The 26838-nt window shown below is 37.5% G+C and overlaps 1 protein-coding gene across 4 annotated transcripts in view; it reads left to right on the top strand.

Annotated features, from left to right (window-relative positions):
* The window catches only part of LOC113638819 (SPHK1 interactor, AKAP domain containing), a 44459-nt gene that overhangs the window by 16291 nt on the left and 1330 nt on the right, over positions 1–26838 (top strand). Inside the window, exons 1-9 of one of the 4 annotated variants that reach the window (XM_047822599.1) lie at positions 9466–9787; positions 10074–10133; positions 14569–14706; positions 15277–15529; positions 18320–21449; positions 22651–22815; positions 25133–25216; positions 25553–25596; positions 26645–26838. In XM_047822599.1, coding sequence (XP_047678555.1) covers positions 10095–10133; positions 14569–14706; positions 15277–15529; positions 18320–21449; positions 22651–22815; positions 25133–25216; positions 25553–25596; positions 26645–26838 — 4047 coding nt within the window. In that variant the 5' untranslated portion in view covers positions 9466–9787; positions 10074–10094. Of the gene's footprint in view, positions 1–9465; positions 9788–10073; positions 10134–14568; positions 14707–15276; positions 15530–18319; positions 21450–22650; positions 22816–25132; positions 25217–25552; positions 25597–26644 lie in introns of those variants that run through there. The other 3 variants (XM_047822598.1, XM_027140290.2, XM_047822596.1) reach the window with 3 other exon arrangements.

Below are 26838 nucleotides of genomic sequence, written 5' to 3'. Positions count from 1 at the left end.
CTCTGACAACAGATGTAGCACATACAGTACAGACCAAAAGTTTGGACACACCTTCTCATTCAAAGAGAACATTTAGTTCATAACAAAAAAGTATGAAACAACTGAAAAGATGTCATATTCTAGGTTCTTCAAAGTAGCCACCTTTTGCTTTGATTACTGCTCTGCACACTCTTGGCATTCTCTTGATGAGCTTCAAGAGATAGTCACCTGAAATGGTCTTCCAACAGTCTTGAAGGAGTTCCCAGAGATGCTTAGCACTTGTTGGCCCTTTTGCCTTCACTCTGTGGTCCAGCTCACCCCAAACCATCTCGATTGGGTTCAGGTCCGGTGACTGTGGAGGCCAGGTCATCTGGCACAGCACCCCATCACTCTCCTTCATGGTCAAATATCTAATTCATAGTTTTGATGCCTTCAGTGTGAATCTACAATTTTCATAGTCATGAAAATAAAGAAAACTCTTTGAATGAGAAGGTGTGTCCAAACGTTTGGTCTGTACTGTACATACATACAGACATACAGACATACAGACATACACCACCTTCACCACAACCACCACCACAACAACAACACACAAGAAACAAACCAAACCTTTAAATGGTGATGTTCATTAGGTGCAATAGGGAATAGGTGTATATGATCAGTGGTGAATGTCACATGCATCATATCATGTGCTGGTGCTGATGGGTATTGTAGTTTAACACCCAATTTCTGTGCCATCACACCACATGCTGTGCACTTTATTAGTGATCAGCATACACACGAGAGCAAAGAAAAATCATGAACTAATTGTGATCACTGTCATCAATGCCAAGTGCCATTAGGATCGATGTAGACTCCTTGAATATCAGACAATAAAAAACAATGCTAAGCCATGCTTTAAAATGTTTTATTAGCATTAAACAAACAAACAAATAATAAATAGATAGACAGATAGATAGATAGATAGATAGATAGATAGATAGATAGATAGATAGATAGATAGATAGATAGATAGCTTACACAAAACAACTTTTACAAAAAAATCATTTATTTTGCAAATATTATAAAGTATAGAATAGAAATATGATTAAAATTCATCCTAACAAAAATAGAATCAAGTCTATTTCCAGTTAAAAAAAAACAAAAAAAAATCCAGTCCAATAAAAAAAAAAAATATATATATAATTCCAATCTTTTACATTTGTTATAATATCTCATTAATTGTTTTTCCCCTGCAGTATCCTAACCCCCTTTCCACCCCCATTTTTGCTAGCATCAGGCTAATAATTGTCCTTAGTCATTTTATCAAGAATTTTTTTTTTATTATTGTGTGCATGTATGTATGTTATGTATGTATGTATGTTATGTATGTATGTATGTATGTATGTATGTATGTATGTATGTATGTATGTATGTATGTATGTATGTGTGTCTGTATGTATGTGTGTCTGTATGTATGTATGTATGTATGTATGTATGTATGTATGTATGTATGTATGTATGTATGTATGTATGTGTGTATGTATGTATGTATGTATGTATGTATGTATGTATGTATGTATGTATGTTTGTGTGTCAGTATGTATGTATGTATGTATGTATGTATGTATGTATGTATGTATGTATGTATGTATGTGTGTCTGTATGTATGTATTGTATGTATGTATGTATGTATGTATGTATGTATGTATGTATGTATGTATGTGTGTCTGTATGTATGTATGTATGTACTGTATGTAAGTATGTATGTATGTGTGTCTGTATGTATGTATGTGTGTCTGTATGCATGTATGTGTGTCTGTATGTATGTTTGTGTGTCTGTATGTATGTATGTATTTACTGTATGTATGTGTGTCTGTATGTATGTATGTACTGTATGTATGTATGTATTTATGTTTGTGTATCAGTATGTATGTATGTATGTATGTATGTATGTATGTATGTATGTATCAGTATGTATGTATGTATGTATGTATGTATGTATGTATGTATGTATCAGTATGTATGTATGTATGTATGTATGTATGTCTGTATGTATGTATGTATGTATGTATGTATGTATGTATGTATGTCTGTATGTATGTATGTATGTACTGTATGTATGTATGTGTGTCTGTATGTATGTATGTATGTACTGTATGTAAGTATGTATGTATGTGTGTCTGTATGTATGTATGTATGTATGTACTGTATGTATGTATGTATGTATCAGTATGTATGTATGTATGTGTGTCTGTCTGTCTGTATGTATGTATGTATGTATGTATGTATGTATGTATGTATGTATGTATGTATGTGTGTCTGTCTGTCTGTCTGTATGTATGTATGTATGTATGTATGTATGTATGTATGTATGTATGTATGTATGTGTGTCTGTATGTATGTATGTATGTATGTATGTAAGTATGTATGTATGTGTGTCTGTATGTATGTATGTATGTACTGTATGTATGTATGTATGTATGTATGTATGTATGTATGTATGTATGTATTTATGTATGTATGTATGTATGTATCAGTATGTATGTATGTATGTATGTATGTATCAGTATGTATGTATGTATGTATGTATGTATGTATGTATGTATGTATGTCTGTATGTATGTATGTATGTACTGTATGTATGTATGTACTGTATGTATGTATGTATGTATGTATGTATGTATGTATGTATGTATGTATGTATGTATGTATGTATTTATGTTTGTGTATCAGTATGTATGTATGTATGTATGTCTGTCTTTCTGTCTGTATGTATGTATGTATGTATGTACTGTATGTATTTATGTTTGTGTATCAGTATGTCTGTCTTTCTGTCTGTATGTATGTATGTATGTATGTATGTATGTATGTATTTATGTTTGTGTATCAGTATGTATGTATGTATGTATGTATGTATGTGTGTCATTCTGTCTGTAAGTATGTATGTATGTACTGTATGTATGTATGTATGTATGTATGTACTGTATGTATGTATGTATGTACTGTATGTATGTATGTATGTATGTATGTATGTATGTATGTATGTACTGTATGTATGTATGTATGTATGTATGTGTGTCTGTATGTATGTATGTACTGTATGTAAGTATGTATGTATGTGTGTCTGTTAGTATGTATGTATGTGTGTATGTATGTATGTATGTATGTATGTATGTATGTACAGTTAGTTATTGAGTTTTTTTGTGTCTTCATTCTTATACTTTGCTTATACACATCATTCCCATGTGTTTTTTTATGTTTCCTTAGTCGTGCATTTCAGTGTACACTATTATATTATTTTTCTCTGTATTGCATCTAAACCCAATAAAAGGAGGAAACAAACTTCTTCCTTTTGGGTTCTGGTTTGGATTACACTAATTCTATAAGGTCCTACTCAGGTCTGTTCGGTTTCATGGTGCTGTTCTTTTTCTGCAGCTCTCACACCCAGCAGGCTCATCTAACACAAAGACTCCACACTGTGATTTTAAACCCACACATACCAGCTGCCTGTTACACAGTGCCAACTTTACACAAGCACACACACATACACACACACACACACACACACACACACACACACACACACACACACACACACACAGAGAGAGAGAGAGAGAGAGAGAGAGAGAGAGAGAGAGAGAGAGAGATTTGTTCCTTTTTATTTGTTCCTTTTTATTTTGTTAAGAACATAATGATTTCTTTGATGAGGAAGTTATTCCATGATCTCAGAGCATGTCCAACTTGCTGAAAATCCCTATTCCTTCAGTATATATTGCCTTTATGTAAACAAGACATTCATCAAATATTCAACGATATTGCATAGTTTAATCTGAGCTTACTGTGACTTGACTAAATATTTCAAACTTTTCACCGTTAGTGTAACTTTATGCTTAATTGTGTTGTTCAGTGTTCAGTTTATTCAAATGCAAATGAAGTTTGCAGCCTTTTTGTTTCTTTGAACTGTTACCGAAAAAAATACCATAGATGCAGGAGAGCCCCATCATAACAAGCACAAAAAATACAAGTTAAAGAGAACAACGAATTCAGTCACCACTACATTGAAAATCAAAGTTGATGGTAAAATATGTCTCTCTGCATCAAAAATGTGATGGACAATCACATGCTACTAGTTGCAATTTCTGTTCAATTTTTGTGATCACCTTTACACTCTGACATATGATAGAACTTATTATATTACTACATTATATTACAGAAAAGAAAGTCATCTTTAAAAAAGCATGTAGGGCCATAACCATGTTATAAAAGCCACCCTAACCCATTATATAATTACACTAAACAGGATAAGTCACTAAATGAGACTAATAAACATCAGTTCGGCTAAGAAAATAAAAACCAATCAGCTCTGAACAGAAGCAGTTTTTAATATTTCTGTTCTTGCGTTTAAATTCCAACATATTTTTTTTAATTAACCAGTAAAAAAAAATGTTGGAATTTAAACGCAAGAACAGAAATATTAAAAACTGCTTCTGTTCAGATGAAATGCAAAAAAAAATAAATAAAAAAAAAATCCCTAATTTGGACCATTTTAAAGAAGCCATATGTGAACCTTATAAACTATGGAATACTGCATGACACAGAATGAGCAGCAGCTCAGAGGAAGCACACGATAGGTCTCACCCTCCTGGAGTAGTAGCTTTTATAATATAGGGGAGAGTCGACTAGCAGGTAGGAATTGACCAAGTCTAAAATAAATTAGAATTGGCAAATTTCTTTAGTATATGAGGAATAGTCCAGATGTACTGTATATGCAGGGATTTATTAGATGTAAATGCCGGGGTTTATTAGATGTATATGCCGGGGTTTATTAGAACAATGATCAAAATCAAACTAATCCAAATCGAATGTCAAAATCATGGTCAGGGACGTGGTCAAAAATAGCAAATATCAGAATTAGTTACAAAAACAGGATGGGTAAAAAGAAAAACAGAACTCACAACATAAATTACAATATGTTTGTGGACACCTGACCATCCCATCCATATGGTTCTGCAAACTGCTGCAACAAAACTGGAATCATATACTGTAATTGTGTTGGATGTCTTTGTTTGCTGCAACATTAAAATTTCCCTTCACTGGAATTAAGGGGACCAAACATGTTCCAGCATGACAATGCCTCTGTACACAACATGGGCTCCATGAAGACATGATTAGCCAAAGTTGGAATGAACAAACTCAAGTGGCCAGCACAGCCCTGACCGCATCCCCACTGAACACCATTGGGAACTGAAACTGTAATGCAGACTTCACCCCAGGCAAACATCAGGCCTGATCCAACAAGCTTGCCTAACATCAGTTCCTGACCTCTCTAATGCTCTTGTGGCTGAAAGGGCAAATGCAAAAAGTCATACTCCAAAATATATTGAAAAGCCACATATGGCACATTTTTACAAAGAATACACTGATTTAATAATAATAATAATAATAATAATAATAATAATAATAATAATAATAAGAAGAAGAAGAAGAAGAAGAAGAAGAAGAAGAAGAATATAAGGATTAATACAAGGGTTTGTAGATTATCTGAAATTATGTGCACTGAATATCTCAGGGATTGTCCTTTCCTACTGTACCATTCTCATGGTGACTCTTTCTCCAGTGCACAGAATTCTGAATGTTCTCCTACCTGACATAGGCTTATACAGATCTGTCAGGGTGTTAGATTCAATGATGCTTTAATTAATTACTTTTTTGCTTTAAATGCAATTTGTTCTACCTATCTCTCACTTTTAAAATAGTGTACTTAAGTTTCCTGTCACATCCTCTTTCCTCTGTATGTTTAAACAGTAACTCTGAGAAAAGTCTTTCTAAGCATCTTTTTCCCATTCCGAGTTAAAACAGACCTCTTTTACAACATATACAATTTAGAATAAAAAATTTAGAGATCTTAGCTGGCCGAGGCTGGATGATACTGTGATAGATTGAATATGAGAGGAAAGATGATGAGGAGAGGTTCCATACAGTAATAAAAACATCAGTCTAATGTCACCACTTACTTAAAAGACATCTCTCTCTCTCTCTCTCTCTCTTCTCCTCGCTCTTCTCCTCGCTCTTCTCCTCGCTCTTCTCTCTCCTCTTCTCATCTCTCTGTCCGTCTGTCGCCTCTCTCTCTCTCTCTCTCTCTCTCTCTCTCTCTCTCTCTCTCTCTCTCTCTCTCTAACTCTCTCTAACTCTAACTCTCTCTCTCTCTCTCTCTCTCTCTTAGTTTGTCTTTTCCCTTCCTTACTCTCTTTCTCTCTTCCCCCTTTATGCTTGTCTGTCTGTACAAATATGAACTTTAGTAGAGATGATAAATAAACTTAACATAAATGATGAAGGTCTTCTTGCACGGTTTAATATGAGTGGTATTTGGAGTGCCTGCTTTTTCTCATTAGTACTGATCAGCTGTGTCCTGGGTAGAGTGTTGAGTGTGTGTGTGTGTGTGTGTGTGTGTGTGTGTGTGTGTGTGTGTGTGTGTGTGTGTGTGTGTGTGAGAGAGAGAGAGAGAGAGAGAGAGAGAGAGAGAGAGAGAGAGAGAGAGAGAGAGAGAGAGAGAGAGAGAGAGATATTTCGTTTAAGTAAGTGGTGACATTAGACTGATGGTTTTAGTATGGAACCTCTCATCATCTTTCCTCTCATCTTCAATCTATCACAGAATAATCTAGTATAATCTGGCCAACTAAAACCTACATAATCCAGAGGCAGAGGGTGAACCAACAGCACAACTGGAGAGACAGATCAGGGTTTAGCTTTATTTAAAAACTTTCCCATTTTGGGTGCAAATTCTGTAAGTATTTCTAAAAGCTATAATTGCAGCTGGACCTTCATTTGATTTAAGAATCTTTTTTTCTGGACTCAATAATTGCTGGCACAGTGGCAAAGAGAGACCAGCTCCATGGTCCTCACTTCCATCCTGAGCTCAGGTTACTGTCTGTGTGAAGTTTCTTCTCCATATATGCCTATACCTTATGTTTCCTCTGGGTTCTCTAGTTTCTTCTCACCTCCCAAAAACATGCCAGAGATGAATTTGCTATGCTAAAATTGCCCCTAGGTGTGAATTTGTGTGCGTGGTGTCCTGGGATGGACAGCCATTCAAGGTTTGTTCCCACTTTGCACCCAGATGAATGTTTTCATATTCTCTTTTTAAACATAAAAGACTTACAAGCTTTATTTACTTCATTCGTCCTTTCATTCCCACCTGATCATTGTCAGGGTGTCAGTGGATATGGAGTCTATCCCAGGAACACCAGGCAGAAAGCAGCAGTATTCATTTTGACAGCAAATTTCGATTTAATTTTAGTCATAGTCTTTTGACAAAAATGTAATTTAGTTTTAGTCATAATTTAGTCATCTTAATTACTTTAGTTTTAATCTAGTTTTAGATTTTAGAGGTCAAGTCAAGTGATATATACAGTGTAAAGGGATGACTCGCCTGCAGATTTAGCTTTATGTTTGTTGTGTTTTTGTCGGTGATCGTCTTTCCACATGGTTTACAAAGCATCTTATTTTCCTTGACATTAAATGTGAAATGTGTCCATATGCCTGATCTTCTCTTCCTTCCAAGCATGGACATTTTGTCATCCAGAAACAGCGTGCATGAGGGCTACTCGTGCTGACATCCTGCTGTAGATCAAATGTGTGTCTAAACTATGCCCCTCACAAAGAGATGAGTTGTGATTGGATAGGCTTCCACAGACATAAGAATCCTTTACAGCCAAAACTGTAGATTTGTTTTTATTTCCCGCCTTTGTCCCGCCTTTTCCCATCTTGTCCCTAGCTTACATAGACTAGATATTTCTGATTAATATCTCGTCTCTGGCACATTGTCGTCTCAGTAATAGTTCCTGAGTGGACAACATGCATACACATATTTCTAATTAGTCAATTTAGTGTTTCTATTCAAGCTGCCTAAAGTGTTACCATAAACCTAAGCTAAAGACATTCAGAATCAATTTTCAGCTCTACTAATTTTATGTTTCGAAGTATATTTTATAAGTCAATTAGGGTATGAGCTCACTTCATATCTGAATTCATTTTAAAACAATTAATTAGTTTTGTTTTGACAAATTTGAAATTGATTATATTTCTTTTTGATTAAATTACTAAGTGTCTGGATTTAGACAAGTTGCCTTTCAAAGTAACTAAAAAATGTACGCCTCCAGAAGTCACATTACAAACAACTGAACCCCAAGCACTGAGAAAGAAAGAGTTGGACGTATCAGGAACCAAAGTATGTCCATCTACCAATATGTCATTTAACACCTACACCTGACAACATGTCATGAATGGCAGGATCCTCTGCTTCAAGAAGTTGGAAGGTGGTCACCAGTGTTTGGTTCTCTCTGCCTGCATGAAACAAGCATTTAACCGTTGAAAGAAAGGAAAGGAAAGAAAGCGGGCTGGATGTTTTGATGTATTACATTTTTTTTTATAGCTGTCTCACAAAACACTGAATCAGTAATTCTAATCTTGACAAAGCACACATTCTGACTGCAAATGTAGATCTTTATACAACTATCATTGGTGTATATTTGTTATTATGAGAGAAAAGAGGATGTGTTTCTACTCCTTTGCCCAAAAATGTAACAAAGTTCTTTTACAATCGTGTGTCAGTGCTGATGTTTATTGGTTATATCTTTGACATATATTACATTTATATTTTCTGAAACCTGATTCATAGTTTTTTATATTTTTAATGTTATAATATGTTAGATGTTAGAATATTATAGAATTATGTTATAGTTTTATTTGTTTATTACAGAGATTTGTTTTTTTAAATGAAAAGATATAAAAAATGTAAATATATGGAGAGAGCGAGAGAGAGAGAGAGAGAGAGAGAGAGAGAGAGAGAGAGAGAGAGAGAGAGAGAGAGAGAGAGAGAGAGAGAGATATTTATAATAGATGGAAATGTGATTGGTTGGTTGACCAAAATAAAAATGAGTTTATTGTAATTGGGAGATCCTGTTGTACTTGGCTTGTGTGATGAAATAACCTGATTGGTTGGAGGTTGAGATGAGTGTATGTGATTGGTCAATGTGCTGTATCCGGGATCACAGATGTGAATTTATTGCCTCATTAAGTACCAAGTGAACTATGAAGGACACACACACACACACACACACACACACACACACACACACACACACACACACACACACACACACACACACACACACACACACACACACACACACACACACACACACACACACACACACACAAAATGACTCTTCCTGCACCCCTTCCCTCTCTTCTACACACCTTACCTCCTTTCTTCATTCCCGGAGTGTGTTCTTTCTCTCACTCGTCTTCTATTACCTTTCCACTGGACACTAGTGATGTGACAGTGTCCCAACGGAGGTCAATTTTAGACCTTCTACGCACACAAACACACACACACACACACACACACACACACACACACACACACACACACACACACACACACACACACACACACACACACACACACACGTCATCCATTTCCACTCATATGGGAAATGGGGGTTTAATGAGAATGTCCTTGACAAGGACATGCAGCCATCTCTCATCCTCCATCTCTCTCTGTCTTACTCTATTTCTGACTCTCTTTCTCTTTCTTCACTTTCTCATTCTTCTTCTTTTTTTTAAATCTCTGTCCCTTTTTCTCTTTTTTCCCTTTTGGTTATCACATTTTCACAATCACTCTCGTTCCATCTGCCTCTCTGTCTCTCTGTTTTTACCTTCTCTTCTCTCAGCATCTCAGTTCCCTTGACCCTCATCTCCATGTTCACACGCTCATCTTTTTCTTCTATATCTCTATTTATCTCTACCAGTTTCTGCATATACAGTACGGATGTTTATTTCCCTTTCTCTGTCTATCAGTCTGTTTTTTGCTTCCTCCTATTATTTATTTTCTGTTGTCTTCTTTCCTTTCTCCATATTAACTTTTTTTGTCTTTCTCTTTCACTCTTACACCTTGCAGTGTCTCTCTATTTTGTTTCTCTCTATTTTATTAACTTTTTTTGTCTTTCTCTTTCACTCTTACACCTTTGCAGTGTCTCTCTATTTTGTTTCTTATTGCTACTTAAATCAATTATACTGTAGTAAGTGTGTGTGTCTTTCTCTGTGTGCAGATTTGTTTTGTGAGTTTGGGCATGAGTACAGCTGACCTCCATGACAACATCTGCCTCAAGGTTGGTGATTTTTGTTTTATTTTAAATACCATTCCACTGATGAACCAAAATGTACATGCACATACGGGGTGGTGGTGGGGTGGACGAATGGCAGGGCTGACGGTGGTGGAGCTATAGGGTGTTTCATGACATTTTCTTTAGAGCATTTCCTAAATGAGACCAAATGAGATATTAAGTAATTATTACTTTGACTACACATTGAAAAGCTTTATTAGAACTCTCTGAAACAGGGATTTAGGTAGAACGCGTCTATTGCTAATTGTCAGTAACTGTGGCATATGTTGTGAATTGTAATTACCTGCTTGACTGTTGCTACTGCCTCCTGGGAAGGTGGATGCATTACTTTTCTCATTGGCTCAATTTCAATGGGCTGCCTGCTGTCAACTAGCTAGTTAGGTCCGTGTGGCCAGGAAATAACTGAATAGAGCAAACCGAATGCAGTTCAGTCACGATTAGAAATATGATTTATCGAATGGCAAAAATAATTTAATGTCTGACTAACACATTGTTTGAAGCGAACGTTACCCCAATGCTTAATGGCATCAGCCACCAGCGATATTTACAGAATCACGTCGACTGGCCTTTTTTTTATTTTTTTTTATTTAAATTGTCACATTCATGTGATTCCTGAAAATGTCAAAACACACTCTAGTCCATTTTTTTTAAACGTTATATGCATATACCTCAGGGTAAAATCTATTTTAGGTAAACAACACCCTCATTTATGCAGTTGCCACAATAAGGTCCTGATAAAGGAAAAGCATCAAGCTACAGTTATCCAAGACCAAAGAAATCAGTGAAAAAAATACATTTCATAAAAGTTGTATTTTCAAATTCGGTGAATATGAAGAGATGCTTGTGTTTTACTTAGCGCAAATAAAAGTTCTCCTTTTTGCATTATTCTTTTGAAAACCTTAAAAAAACCAGAAAGACAAAGTTATGATATAAGAGATAATGATCTAGTATGTTTCAAATTCTTTTTAGACCTTACAGTTCTGTATTTTTTCTTTTGAAAACCTGGGAGTGCTGTGATTTAGTGGTCACGTGTTTGCCTCACACCCCTGGCATTGGGGGAATCGATTCATGCCTCTTCCCTCTGTGTGGAGGTGTTGAATTTTCATCCATGTACTTTATGGGCTTTCATCCTCAGTCCCAGTTCATCTCTAAATTGTCTTTAGTGTGTGATTGTGCCCTGCGGTGGGTTGGAAGGTTCCCTGTGTTGGATCAGCAGCACAGAAAATGGACGGATGTTTAAGGTCATGATGTTTGATTTTCCAACATCTCTAGTCAAAACTCTATTTATAGCTAGGTTTTATTTGAATTTTATTATGAATAGGTCATATTAGGCTGAGGTCATTTAGGTCATATACAGTAAGGCTTTAATTAATGCTTCATATATACATTTTATAAAAAAATAAATAAATTATGTAAAACCTGTTACTCAGAATTATTAATTATTAATTAGCTGAAAAAGACTTTTTGTTCCTCTGATTCACAAAATTACAGTTTGACACAAAAACCCACAGCAACAAGGTTAACACATACACAATTATTATTCATTCATTTTGTTTTAGTTATTATTTATACTACTCGACTTAGGGCCCCAGGTGTTGCATCAGGAAGAACCTGTAAAAGAAAACCCACCAAATATGTGGCGACCCCAAACAGGGAGCAGCCAAACAGAAATAAAAATGATTATACTACCTGACTTGGTATAATTATTGCCATTGTCAGAATTATCTGTATTTATAATGACAATTGTCAGGTTGTTACAACATAATAATGGCTACTGTGGGTATGAAGAAGAATTTAAATGAGCAGGAGTTTAAGATCCAAGTATGAACACATATATTTTTTCTGAAGCTTGATGACGCAACGGACAACCACTATTCACGATAGATCTGCCAATCAGGACTCAGAGACAACTGAGTCTAAAACAATAGTCAAAAGACAGCACGCAAATGGTTCTCACATTCAGGTGTTTGGCAAGACTTCACAATGGCATATAAAAAAATGAATTGGGTTCATATACCCTTAGAACCAGGAAGTAAATCATGATTTCCACCAGCAAGGAAGTTCTAATGGCTGGGAGGGATCTACTGTGAGCTTGTGTGACACAGTGACTCAGAATGACTAACCTTTCTTCCTGTACAATGAGAATGACAGAAAGGGAGGCAAAGAAGACATTTGCAGTTTATTTGATTGTTGAGGCTGTCAAGTAACAAAATATGTTACAGAAAAACCCCCTAAGCATCACTGGCACTACAATTGGACATGTCTGTTGTGACAATACAATCAAATTTCTGGAAGCATAAAAACATGGGGATGGGGAGCACAAGGAAGAAGCCTATACTCACTGATTGATCATTTATGCTTTAGAGCTTCTATATGAAGGTAGAAGATTTACACCACCATCCACCCAATCATTCATTCATTCATTTTCTACCGCTTTATCCGAACTACCTCGGGTCACGGGGAGCCTGTGCCTATCTCAGGCGTCATCGGGCATCAAGGCAGGATACACCCGGACGGAGTGCCAACCCATCGCAGGGCACACACACACACTCTCATTCACTCACGCAATCACACACTACGGACAATTTTTCCAGAGATGCCAATCAACCTACCATGCATGTCTTTCCAGAGATGCCAATCAACCTACCATGCATGTCTTTGGACCGGGGGAGGAAACCGGAGTACCCGGAGGAAACCCCCGAGACACGGGGAGAACATGCAAACTCCGCACACACAAGGCGGAGGCGGGAATCGAACCCCGACCCTGGAGGTGTGAGGCGAACGTGCTACCCACTAAGCGACCGTGCCCCCCTCCACCCAATCAATATATGCTATAACTTTGCTGAACACTATGGGACACAAGTCACTTTAGCTGTAAATTTTGGCTATGAGGAAAAATGTAAAAGAATTAGCCTACTTGAATTTAATATATAATTACACCTATACTAAGTTAGATTTTAACAGAAGATTTTGAGTTAAATACAGGGTGATATATGAAGGGTGATATTTATAAAACTGTATTTAAAAATATTCAATATGAATACAAAATATTCTACCATCAAGAAGCGATGAAACTGCGGGTGACATTAAAGACAGAACATATTGACATATAATCATAATGTAACAATAATAATAGTTTTAGATATTAAACAGAAATGGTGGGTGCTGTTAGGCTGAAGGTCAGTAAAACAGCAAGGAATGAAATGGCAAGCTCTCCAGAGGCTGGTGTGATCTGCTGAGCGTACCATGAGCACTGAACTCCATGACCTGTAGCCGATCTACATCATTTAGTGCTGCACCATGGCAAGGAAGATAGTAAAGGACTTCAGCCATCCAAACAATGGATGCTTTACACTGTTGTGATGAGAGAAGTGTTTCCGCTACTTGAAAGCAAACACCCAGAGCTTGTGGAGGAGCTTTTTCTTGCAGCCCATTCGATCCCTCAACCTGAACAACACCTAGAGCTTGGGCCATTTTTGGACTTGTCTCATAACACCACCACCTCAGCCAGACTTCACTTTGTAAAATGCACTAAAAACTGCACATATAACGATAATATATCAATCTCTATATTAATCATTGTATTCTTATGCCATTTTTGATAGCCATATTAAAACCTGCTAAACAAGCATGACCTTCTAAATAAATTTGTTGCAAGAGTAGCCTTAAAAGGGATTACTTTTTATAATCTTACTTATAATAATATGTAAGGGCCAGGTTTCACATAAGGCATATAAAAAATAAATACATAATTTATATTAATATGTAATGTAATGTAATATAATAATCTCACAGAGAATATGAATAATAATTGATAATAATTGTAAAAATATATATTTATATTATATATATTTTTTTTTTATATTTATTTTATATTAGTTATTAATATTAATAATGAATTTTATTCAAAGTTTATATTGTCTTTTTTACTGTTTTTAATTAGACTTTTTCTTCCCCTAATTTTTAATTCCCTCTTATTCTTTCGTTCCATCTCATTTGCATTCAGTCTCACAGTGTAATTGAGTATAATTTGTAATGTTTCACGTGATTGCCAGTGTTAATATCCGTTAATATGTCACTAATGTGTTTCTTTCTGTTAAAATAAAATGAAGGAATGTTGATAAATTCAAATTCTTACCTTTAGCCTCACTTAAAATCGCAAACATTGAGACGCTTTCAGAAGATTTCTTTCTTTCTTATATCAATTATACCATATCTCTGAAATGCTTTAAGTTCTGATTTTTTTAGTACCATAAAATTACAAAACAAATATTATATGCATTGAGGGTCATCATAGAAATGTAATAAACTGCTTAGAATTGCTGAACTATTTTGAATGGCTTCAGGGTTCTTTGTTGACTAAGTGCAATGGACAGTTAATATGTTATGAATGTTAATAATACCATTGTTGTTATTATAGAAGCTGGCAACTGTGTCCCCTGATCTGCCACGACTGGTTGAAGGTCTTGGTTCTCGGCCACTCAAAGAACATGAAATTCTGTTGCTGAATGGCCTCGAGTCACCTGACACTTGCCAACATGACCTCACCCACTCACACGTAAATACCCTGGAAGCTCTTATCATAAATTTATTCTAGTAAGTAATGGAATGAGTGTGTGCATTCGAAAGCAATGTTTCGCCTCTGCTGCACTCTGGTTAGGTATTGGGTTTTATGGAAATATTGTATAGGCCTTCCTAATGTAAAGTGCAGCTGATATGTGAACGTTTATGTGCAACAGGCAAATTTTCCTCTTTTCGTATTTGCTTCAGCCTAACTGATAAAATTGCAAATTAAATTAAAATAAAAAAATTACATAATCATTACATAATCTAACATTTGTGAAACATTCTGCAGTCATTTCAAACAATCAAGGGTAGCTGAATTAATTACAGAGCTAATGGGACAAGTTGTAAAAATAAATAAATGTATTTTAGAAAGAAGCATGTCTTTTAAGAAAAACAGAGCCTGTGTCATTTTTGTCATAGCGTTTAGTTCCAAAGCATTCAGTTTTTCTGTGTTTGTGTGTGTGTGTGTGTGTGTGTGTGTGTGTGTGTGTGTGTGTGTGTGTGTGTGTGTGTGTGTGTGTGTGTGTGTGTGTGTGTGTGTGCATGCACATATCAATTACAGAGCCACAGAGCAGCTGATGTGTGTGTGGTTCAGAGTGCCAGTGGGTGTCACCCAGTTAAGTCAGACAGCCTCGTCCTTCAGATCAACAAGTTCCTGATTGGTCTACAGTCTGGGCAGGAGAGGCAACGGCATGCTCGAATGGCCAGTCAGCGTGTTTGTGATGATGACACAAATCGTTCTGTTTCATCCATAGAGGAAGATTTCCTCACAGCCTCTGAACATCTGGAGGAAGAAAGTGAGGATGATAAAAATGGTGAATGACATATCTATCTATCTATCTATCTATCTATCTATCTATCTATCTATCTATCTATCTGTCTGTCTGTCTGTCTGTCTGTCTGTCTGTCTGTCTGTCTGTCTGTCTGTCTGTCTGTCTGTCTATCTATCTATCTATCGATCGATCTATCTATCAATCTATCTAGTAATTCTATTCTATTCTTTAATTCTATCCATCATTAAACGAAATATTAAAATCCCAGATTCAATTCTTGTTTAACATGTAAACCAAACAAACTTCTATGAAGTCCCATCCAGGGTGTATTCACATCTCCCTCCCAGTGTTCCAGGACAGGCTCCAGATGCATTGCTACCCTAACCTTAAGGGACAAACATCTGTCAGTCTACTGAGTCTGGCTATAAACCCATCTGTTCATCAATCTGTCCTGCTTTTCATCTTCTGTCCATTCATCTCTATATTTATCTACCTATCGTTTACCACTGATAAGATTATCAAGCCATACCTCCACATACAGTTTTATATAAAAATGTAGGAACTGCTACTTACTAATTTAGAAGAATGTCCAAACTATTTAACTAGGCGTGCCAAACTTTTGTATGCAACAGTGTCCTGCTGTTTTTGATGTGTCTGTCCATCTGACATTCTTATTAGTGTGATATCATAAGAACAAGTGTTTGTGAGTGTTAGGTTTATATGGACACATCATTGTAATGAACAGATAAAATCTTTACATGCCAAATAGGGTAAAGGTCACGGCCTTAAGTCAAATACATTAAAAGAATGGATGACTTCGATGACATTGCCTTTAAGTTGTAGTGTCTAATAATTTAATGTCTAGTATCTTCCATCCGTCCAGTCATCCATTCTTCTGTTCATTTTTCCATTCAGTTTTTTGTCTGTTTCCTATGTTCTTTCCTTTGAATTTTATTAATCACATTATAGACATCTTTGCATGTATCTGATCACATTTTCAATGCCAGGCATGTATTATATTATATTATATTATATTATATTATATTATATTATATTATATTATATTATATTATATTATATTATAATTATTTCCTGTATATTATTTATTCAGAAACTTTTAACCAAAGCAAGTTACAGCTGAGGCACAATTTAATCTATTCTTTCAAGTTTCTGGAGCCAGTAGTGCAGTGGTCATTACTTGTGTTGGACAGAAACCCAAAACCATTTCTTTATACTATCAACACCCTTGTTCAGCCTCCCTCCTGCTGGTCCTCCCAGATCCACTCTGCAATGTGATGCTTTTAAAACAGCAAAACAATATTAGCAGTTCCCACTCTTTCCCCTTGGCACATGCTGCTAACAAAATCTCTAAATACTGCTGGCTTTTCATAGACTGCTTTTATCTTAGAGCTTAAAGTCAAATCTAATTCATCTACATACCTACATTCTACATGCATTCTACTCATCACATTCAGGTTCATCTCAGCACTTAACCGTCACCTCATTATCACTTCACTGCATCTACTACTCTGAAACACTGCTTAAAGTGTTCTCACTATTATAATTCTTAAAGAGAACGTTAGAGTACGTTAGAAGAAAGATTTAAGAGAAGAAAGTTTTAAGCCTTCATCTTAGCACATTGTTGCCCTTTCTAACCTTGGCATCATATATTAATTATTGGAATGGCTTGTATCCTATCATAATCAATAACAGTCATTTCTAACTTCTTCAGTCTAGTTTTCATACACTGTCACACATTACATTTTTGAGAACACTTTCTTATTTCCTAAGCACAGACCAGCCATCAAAGCTGTTGTTCTTTAAGAGCACTTTGTCCTACTCCATTTCACTTTAATCATGTTTATCCATTGATGTGTCTTAATGATCAGTATAGTGCAAATTATACACAGCATTGACTTTGTGAATGCACTTGAGATATTATTCAGTGTAAGAACAGTATTGTCCCTGTGAAATTCAGAAAATACAGAAGTATTGCCAATTGGAGCAAAGAAATGGATCCAACAGAGTAAGTGAATAGGTAGAAACACCTCCAGCACTCAGCACTCACTGCACAGCAAATAAACAAAGCAGGGCTCTTAGACACATAAGTGGCAGCTTAGAAAAGAACATTATGTACTCAAGCAGAAAGTAGACACAGTACACGAGGATTATGATGATGATGATGATGATGATGATGATGATGATGATGATGATGATTATTATTATTATTATTATTATTATTATTATTATTATTATAATAAATATATTAAAGATCGCAGGAGCGAGTTCTGTAGAAGCTGAGAGTTAATACAATATGACTCCCACTCCACCCAACACCCACAAGGCAAGACTAATCTATACACTCTCAGGAGAAATAAGACAGAGTAGTATGTGAAGGTTAGGTTCATCTCAGAGCCAATGCAGTATTGATTATAAGAGACAAAAATCACCATTGGAGGTTTGTTTATAAGTTTATAAGAGAAGATGTCAAAGGCATTGATTAAGTTTAATTATATGTCACTCATCATTGATAGACTGCCATCACAAGGAGGGAGTCACTCCACTAACACCACACTTACTGAACTTAAAGCTAATTTTTGTATTGTGTCTTGTCTTCCCTTTTGGTCACCTTATCCTCCTCATGTTCTCATACAGAATTCCACCTAATATGGACTGAATATATATAGGGAAAGTCTTTGTATTGACATCTTTAACAATAACAAGGTTATAATCTGTGTACAAACTAGTACACAAAATAGTGTACAAACTCATATTGGTAATCTGTGACCAAAATTATTGTGATATAAAAAATGTTTTCTTTTAACTCTACAGATGCAGATGATGAAGTTTTGAGAGAATCAACTGAAAAGCTAAAGACAGAAAAAGCTAAGAATAAAAACATGGTAGAAAGAGAAGATAGTGAAGACTCAGATACCATTTGTGCTTCCTGCAAATCCCACAAGGTTTCCAGAACTTCCAGCAGACGTGAAAATATCCCTTCTAAAAATAGCAAAAATACCAACAAAGAGTCAAATTATGCCTCCAGTCTTGCTGAATCTGTTCTGCAGGATGCTTTTATCCACCTTTCTCAAGACGAATTGTCCTTTTCCACTGAGGTAGTGATGTCTAACGCTAGCTCTCCACAAAAATCAACTGATGAGCCCACTAGAACAAGAACACACTCCTTTGAACTTCCAAAAATTGTGATCGTCCAGAGTCCTGATAACTGTGATGAGCCATCTGAATGGCCCGGCACACAATCCTTTCGTGCACCTGAAATCCAGGATGTACAAGAGACAGGAACACAGCCTCACTTGCATCACAGCTCTCCAATTAGGCACACAGCTAAGCCTGTGGAGATAGCTTTAGCATGTGCTGCTAGCATCATTGGCACAATCAGCAACCCACAGGTCACAAAGCAACTAGTGTTAGAAACAGGAAATGATGAGACAGACACGGATGAAGAAGAAGGCACAGCCACGGAGCAAAGGGACTATTCATTAGGTTCTGCAATGTATTCTTCACCCGAAATAGCAGGAGCAGTCGATCCAGTAGGTGAAATTGAAGATTCATTGTCTGCAACATCAGTGGGACTGCTTTCAGCGGCTCAAGCTTCCACTGCCGTTATGTTACACTGCAGTGTGGCAGAAGGATCTAGTATGGACACATTTAGAACCACTGTGGCTGAGATTCTCTTGAAGGAAGCTTTAGAAGTCCTCATTCACAAACAGAGCTACACCAGCATAGCAAACTTCCTGGAGACCACACATAACAAGATTGTGGATGGCATCATGCATCCAAGAAGGTCCCATCAGAACCATCTAGTGGTGGATGATTTTACCCAAGAGGTGGCAGAGAGCATGTTTAAATATGCCCTGGAGAAAGCTGTAAACAGAAAAGAGCTAAGAGGGAAGGATTCCCCCAACATTCAGTGCTTCCTCTTGGAGAGTGTGAACAGCTTGCTCTTTGATGTTCTTTGTGCCACATCAAGAAAATTTGGTGACATTTCAAAATGTACCCCAGAGTTATCAGATAGTAAAAAGAGTGAAGTCAGTGCAAAAGAAAATTTGGCCACCACCAAGCCTGGAGGAGAAACAATAAGCCAATTACAGCTTTTGTCTGAACTCAAACAGCCTGAAAATACCAATAAGATAGAAAAGTGTTCATTACCTGTAGGAAAAAAGGAAAAGGAGAACTACCCAATGCCAGCAGAGAGAGAAAATGAACTGAATGTGAATGAGCCCAGCATACATACCCAAATGAAAACTACTGCTGCCACAATCAGGGAAGCTGAAGTCAGGCAACAGGATTTCTCTTTATCTACAGGAACTTTGTTGGTGTCTAAAACGAATCAAGGTGAGTCCAAGACTCCTGTTGCATGTTTTGCTGAAGACTTGGCAACTACTGTGGTCTCTATGGCTACTGAGCTGGCAGCAATATGTCTGGAAAACTCAAGTGGCAAGCAGCCCTGGTTTTGTGCCTTGAAGTCAGGTTCTGAAGGGTCCGAGGGGCTCCTGTTGCCCTGCCGCACAGTTGTACCTTTCCGAAGAAAAGAGACACAAAATGGAGTGCTGATTGCCAAAAAGCATCGTGCACCTCGCCTCAGTGAGATCAAGCGCAAAACTGAGGAGCAGCCTGAGCTTATGGAGCGATTGGTGAATCGTGTAGTTGATGAAACCGTCAATCTTGATGATCCAGCAATATCAGACCCTTTTGCACTTTTTGCCTCAGAGGTCACAGCCAGGATAATGAACTGTCCAGAACTGAATGTAGTGGACACATCCAAACAAGGTCAGTCATCTCGCAGCAGGCTGCAGTGTGAGAGATGGAGCACTCGTGGAAAAGCTGCAAGCTATGAAAGTATCCCAGAAGAAGAAGCAGGTCCTTCTGGAGCACACAACACCCTAGATCCTGGAAGCAGACTGGGTCACAACCTGAGCCGGGGAAGCTCAATATCTAAGCAGTCCAGCTGTGAGAGCATTACTGATGAGTTTTCTCGTTTCATGGTGAACCAAATGGAGACAGAAGGCAGAGGGTTTGACCTACTGCTGGACTATTATGCCGGGAAAAATGCCAGCAGCATCCTAGCAGCTGCTGTTCAACAGGTCACCAGCAAGAAAAATGGTCACCTCAATGTTCGGACATCAGCTTGCGTGTCCAAACAATCCAGCACAGAAAGCATTACTGAGGAATTTTATCGCTACATACTCAAAGATATGGACAAGGAGAATAAAGATTATGGGATCACTAAAACCAAAGATTGGAGCAACAGCCTTTTGCCTCCACCCTCCAGAACTCCCTTCTGCATCCGTCAGTCCTCCGTTCCAGACAGACGATCATCTGACTCAAGGCTAACCGTAAACTCTCCCATTAAGGCCAACTCATTTGATGGATTTGCCCGAAACGTGCATGTTGACTCTATCAACATTTATCCCTCAAACTCTGTGTCATCCACAGGATTATGTAAATCTGATTCCTGTTTGTACAAGCGTGGTCAGACAGACCATATTACAGACATGCTCATCCATGAGACCTGGGCCAGCTCTATTGAGTCTCTCATGCGTAAAAACAAAATTATAGCTGAGCCCTCGGAGGATAGCACAGAGCAGGACTCCTTCGAATCTCAACCGCATGTCCAGCTCTTCGCTAATCGACTAGCCACAGACATTGTTGAGAGTGGCAAGTCATTTATTGGATGCCACCAGGAAGTCACAGCCTGTCATGCTTCAGTTAGTGAGAGGAGACAAGGTTTTTTGCAGTCCTGCTCAGGAAAAACACCAAGCTGGTCCCAGCAAGAGAGAACAAATCGTGGACAAAGGGAAGTACCTCTGATTCACATCGAGCCAGATCAAAAGGATGAAGGGTCTGAAGACATGCGGTGCAATATTCGTTTCATCAGAGATTCACACGCCAATGTTCAACCTCAAAGTAGTAGCGAAAAAGTAATGTCAATCCAGAACAGGTATGTTTTAAAAGAAAGCACAAAGACACTTCTCAAGGGCCATGCTCCCAATCAGACAATTTCTAGAGTAACAGATGAGCTTCTAACAGAGTTTTTAAATTGCAAAAATCTAAACACGAAGGTAACATTTCAGTCTAGCAGAGCAGCTTTGATCTTCCTGACAGAACAGAAAAAGATTTTCTTTAGAAAATTGCTGACCATTTCCTTTACTACCACATTTTTGATTGATGGCCTGCAGTGACTTGGAACTTGCATACTTAATAGTGATATGCAGCACACAAAAACATACACTGCAACAAAGACACACAGGCTCTAACAATTTAGGTGTATTTAAATTATGGCAACCACATGCAATATTACTGTGATATCTTGGTATTACTTTTTTTGGTGGTGGTCAGGGGGAAGGCAATGTGCAAAATGAATAAGACCCCCCAAACCAAAGATTATGTGAATATTAAATTGATAACCAAGAGTCTGCATTATGGTTACTGTGATAGCCTGCAGTAGACTTTTCGTAGTCACGGATGCTTCATAGACTTTATGACTGGACCTATTATATTGCAGCACTATACACACACTCACAGAATTCCAACTGTGCATTACAACAAACCTAATACTGGCACTTATTTATTTTCATTTTTCCTGTTACTTTCAAACCTATTAATAGTTGTCATTACTTCATCAGGGTAAGTGATCAATAATGCTAGGTAATAAAAAAAAACTATAGGAAGTTTAAAGTACTGGTAAAGAGAGCAGTTTTATTCAAAACAAAAATCCAATAGACTTTCATAAATAAACAATAAATATTCTAACTTTTAAGTCAATTACTCAGAAAATATCACATTATTTGGCCAAAGGTTTTGTGGATACCTGACCTTCACACTCATATTTGATGTTCAAAAAGAACATATGGGTCCGGTGATCACTTGTCCACAAAATTTGCCTATACAGTGTAGGTACGTACAATATATTGCTTGATATAAATTGATTGCCTTTGAATTGCAGTTTAACTGCATTGTTCTTGTCTCAAGTATATTGTTATGCATGTTAAACCATGTGCTTCCAGATAAGTGTTTACTTAGGAGCAGTCATTGAGGAGACAGTTTGCAAATGCAATAACTGGCAGTAGCGAAGACAGTGACAATGATTTTTTTTCATGTAACATATATTGGTTTTACCAACAACACTTTCTCACCGCCAGGGACATCAATAGGACAGCCGCAGCACCATCTACTTGTGTGGAAGGAGCGTGTCGCTCTCTCAGCTCTAGCAGTGAGGAAAGTGGCTCAGGCGGTTGGGCTCAAGTTGCCCCTGAAGAAGATCCACAAGAGGAAACTACTTGCAGTTTTATTCATCTAAGCGAAGGGTCAGTATTTCAGTATCCTGTCATGCCTTTTAGGCCACTAAAGCTACTCGCATTAAATGCTAATGGTTACCTTGAATGGTGATTCCAAGGACCTATTTGCAGACTGGTAACACCACATGTCCTAAATGCTAATGCTAACCATAGTGTTATGTGGATAATTCAGGTTCTGCTCTAGTTGGGTCTATATTAAAGCTATGAGAGTTTAAATGCTGATGCTATCTGTGATGTTGTGAGGCAACTTCAAGCCTGCTTCATATGGCACTCCACTAAAGCTATTATAATGCTAATTCTGACGTCGAGCAGTTTGCTCATTTACTCCATCTGGTTTTCCATTATAACCGCATTCACTAAACATTTATGATACCCATATTGTTGTAAGAACTTATCTAAGGCCACTTGTTTTCACTCTCGTTTAAAGCTAAATGTGTTGCATGTTAATGCTGACAGTGGTGTTGTGGAACCATTTAAACACAGCTCCATTTGGCTCTACATTAAAACTGCATGAGCTAAATGGTGATGCTATACGTGGTGTTCATGAACCATTTTAAAGCTACTCCATTTGGCTATTAAGTAAAGGTACAAGCAAATATTGTTATGCTAACCTTGGTGTTCTAGAGCTAGTCATACTATAGCTGCCACTTAGATCTGTACTTTGTGTATGTTTAGTAAAAGTACAGTTCATCCTGGTAAATTCGGTGTGATTTCAATGCATTCTTAATACCTCTACCACAACCAACAAAAACTGTAATGGAGTATCCTAGAGTCCATTCTTGTGTGCATGTCAATAAGAACGAGAAGCAAATATTTTGAAGTACATTTCACACTGTTTTGGGTTTTAACATCAACAGCAGTTGATTCCCTGAAGTTGTTCAGTGAAATGAGGTAACCTGTTGTGATTTGTCCTTTTTAGTTAATGCTGAATATACAGTAAGTGTTCAAGTTGAGACGTACACATGTTATGGTGGCTCAATGGTAAAGGTGTTGAGTTAGTGAGCAGACAGTGCTGCTACTGTTGGGATATTAAGCAAGGACCTTAATCCTATCCCCTTTGCAGGTGCTTTATTATGGCTGGTATATGAATGATATATGAAAAATGAATATCTGCTATAATGTATAATGTGCTATAATGTATATGTGACAAAAGCTTCTTCTTCTAAAAGACAATGTAATATGTATGTATATTATATTATATAACACAGTCTAGTGAGTAATGCATCATCTAAAAAATAACTCTTCTATCAAACACTAATGTCCACATTTCTTAAATCTCAGTTTATATTCATGCATTTCCTTCATCACATCCAATTTTCTTGCAGTTATTCGTTTTTTTGTACTTTAAAGCAGTATAGCTGGAGGCATCAGCTTTTCAGATATTCAAAGCAGCAACAAATCACAGATGAAGGGAAAATGCAAAAACACATTTTATGTAAGACACAAAATAGCTAGGCACACACAGGCACGTGCACACAGGCACACACACATTTCTTCCAAAATTTTTCATACTTATTTGATTAATGAATATTTTCAGATAGCCTTAAAAATGCTTTTGAGAAACGTTTTGATATCATTCTCAAAGCTGGTTGGGGATGCCATCATAAGGTTGCGACTATTAGGAAACACAACCAGCACAAAATGGGAGACAAAGCTGGCACTCTGTATGTTTACAAAGAAATGGCAGTAATGTAGAAGATTTCTCTCTCACTCACTCATTTTCTACCGCTTATCCGAACTACCTCGGGTCACAGGGAGCCTGTGCCTATCTCAGGCGTCATCGGGTATCAAGGCAGGATACACCCTGGACGGAGTGCCAACCCATCGCAGGGCACACACACACTCTCATTCACTCACACACTACAGACAATTTTCCAGAGATGCCAATCAACCTACCATGCATGTCTTTGGATCGGGGGAGGAAACCGGAGTACCCGGCGGAAACCCCCGAGGCACGGGGAGAACATGCAAACTCTGCACACACAAGGCGGAGGCGGGAATCGAACCCCAACCCTGGAGGTGTGAGGCAAACGTGCTACCCACTAAGCCACCGTGCCCCCCTTGTAGAAGATTTCTGTAAAACAAAATTCTAAAAAAGTGTTCCTCTAAAAATTTCCCCTACTGTATGTACAGGTAAGTTTGGGAATGCTTGTAATTCAGCAGTAACAAAATTACCACTATCTGAAAATAAATGTAAATAAATGTAAATAAAGGAACAAATGTATGTGTGCGCTACAACTGAATTGATTCGTCACATAATTATTAAAAAATAATTATTACTTGTTTCTGTATTAATTTTGACATACAAGTGCTTTTTGCCTTACAGAAATGGTAACAGTAGTGCGTCTAGTCTTGGTGTTGCGGATCTTGAGGGCTTTCCAGAAAGCTCCAGCTCCACAGGGCTAAACAGGTAATTGGCACTGGCACACACACACACACACACACACACACACACACACACACACACACACACACACACACACACACACACACACACACACACAGAGAGAGAGAGAGAGAGAGAGAGAGAGAGAGAGAGAGAGAGAGAGAGAGAGAGAGAGAAAGTATAATACACTACAATAAAGTAGCAAACGTGTTTGCTTCTAATCAAAACTAACTTTCTAGATGTGTCTTTCCTGTATTAAAATGAGGGACAACAGTAGTGCACTCAATAGTGACAGAATTGGGAAAACAGCCAAGCAGCACTGATGATGCTGATGGTGGTTGTATGTGTCTCTGTGTGCAGTGAGGAGAGACTGAGGGTACTACAGAGTCAGGAACAAGCAGATGGTGAGTGATGTCTCCCTTTTTATACCTTACACACACACACACACACACACACACACACACACACACACACACACACACACACACACGAAGGTTAGTGCTTTAAAGTATTAATTTATTGCAGAAGATGATTATAATGAGTTTGTGGTGTGGGCCGTTTCCATTCTCAGTAAAACCTCTGATACAAGCTATAAATGAAAGGCATACTTTTAATATTATACACTGCATCAGTAGATATAATTCCTCATGGTATACTGTGTAGTATACTGATATGATTTGGGTGTCTGTCTTATTAGAAATATGAGTAAAATACATAAAACTTGTATATTCCTCAATTTTTTTAAAAGATATTTTCACTTTTCAACTAAATATTAAACAGTACTAAACTTTTTTATTCATCTTCAGTAACCACTTTATCTGGAGCCTGTAACACTGAGTGCTAGATGGGACAATATACAGTAGAGACATCAGTCCATCACAGGGCATCATGCACACACATGCACACACTCATTCACACCTAGGAGCAATTTAGTGTAGCCGATCTGCCTCCCTGCATCTTTCTAGAATGTGGGAGGAAACCAGAGAGCCCAGTGAAACCCACATTCACACGGGGAGAATATGAGAAACTCCACAGAGACAATACCTGGAGCTCAGGAATAAACAGAGGACCCTGGAGCTTTGAGGCCGCCCACTAACCTTTTTTTTTTTTTTTTTTTTTGTTAACTGAGATTCATAATTCAAACTCTGATCCATAATCCTTTAAAACCCCCCTCTTTTTGAGAAGAAAGATGTTCACAGCAGCAGTGATTACAGAAAGATGCTCAGAGTCCATTTCCTACCAACTAAATTATTTTGGTGTAATAGTGTGATTGTTGGATCGATAACAACCTTTTCAGGGATCAATACATGTGAGCTTCACCTGTACTTTACCCTGTAGCAACAATATTTTGGAGGGAAAGTGCTTGGTTATCCAGTGGTGCTCATTAGGTTTTACCCAAATAAACGTCATTAAATCATTTCCTTTTCCCACTGTCCGTCTCCTCTCTCTCAGAGGTGACCTCTGGTCTGTCCACAGCAGGAAGTAGTTGTCACAGAGAGCTGCAAGTGATGAACTTTGACCTGGAAGTAGATGGTGTGGATAGAGAGATGCAAACAACACTGCAATGGATTGCAGCATCTGAACTTGGTATCCCTGCGTTGTACTACAGGAAAACACTCCAGCACACACACATCAAGGTAACACAG

This window comes from Tachysurus fulvidraco, chromosome 13 (genome assembly GCF_022655615.1).
Source record: "Tachysurus fulvidraco isolate hzauxx_2018 chromosome 13, HZAU_PFXX_2.0, whole genome shotgun sequence".
NCBI classification, from domain to species: domain Eukaryota; kingdom Metazoa; phylum Chordata; class Actinopteri; order Siluriformes; family Bagridae; genus Tachysurus; species Tachysurus fulvidraco.
This window is presented reverse-complemented; position numbering and strand designations above follow the sequence as displayed.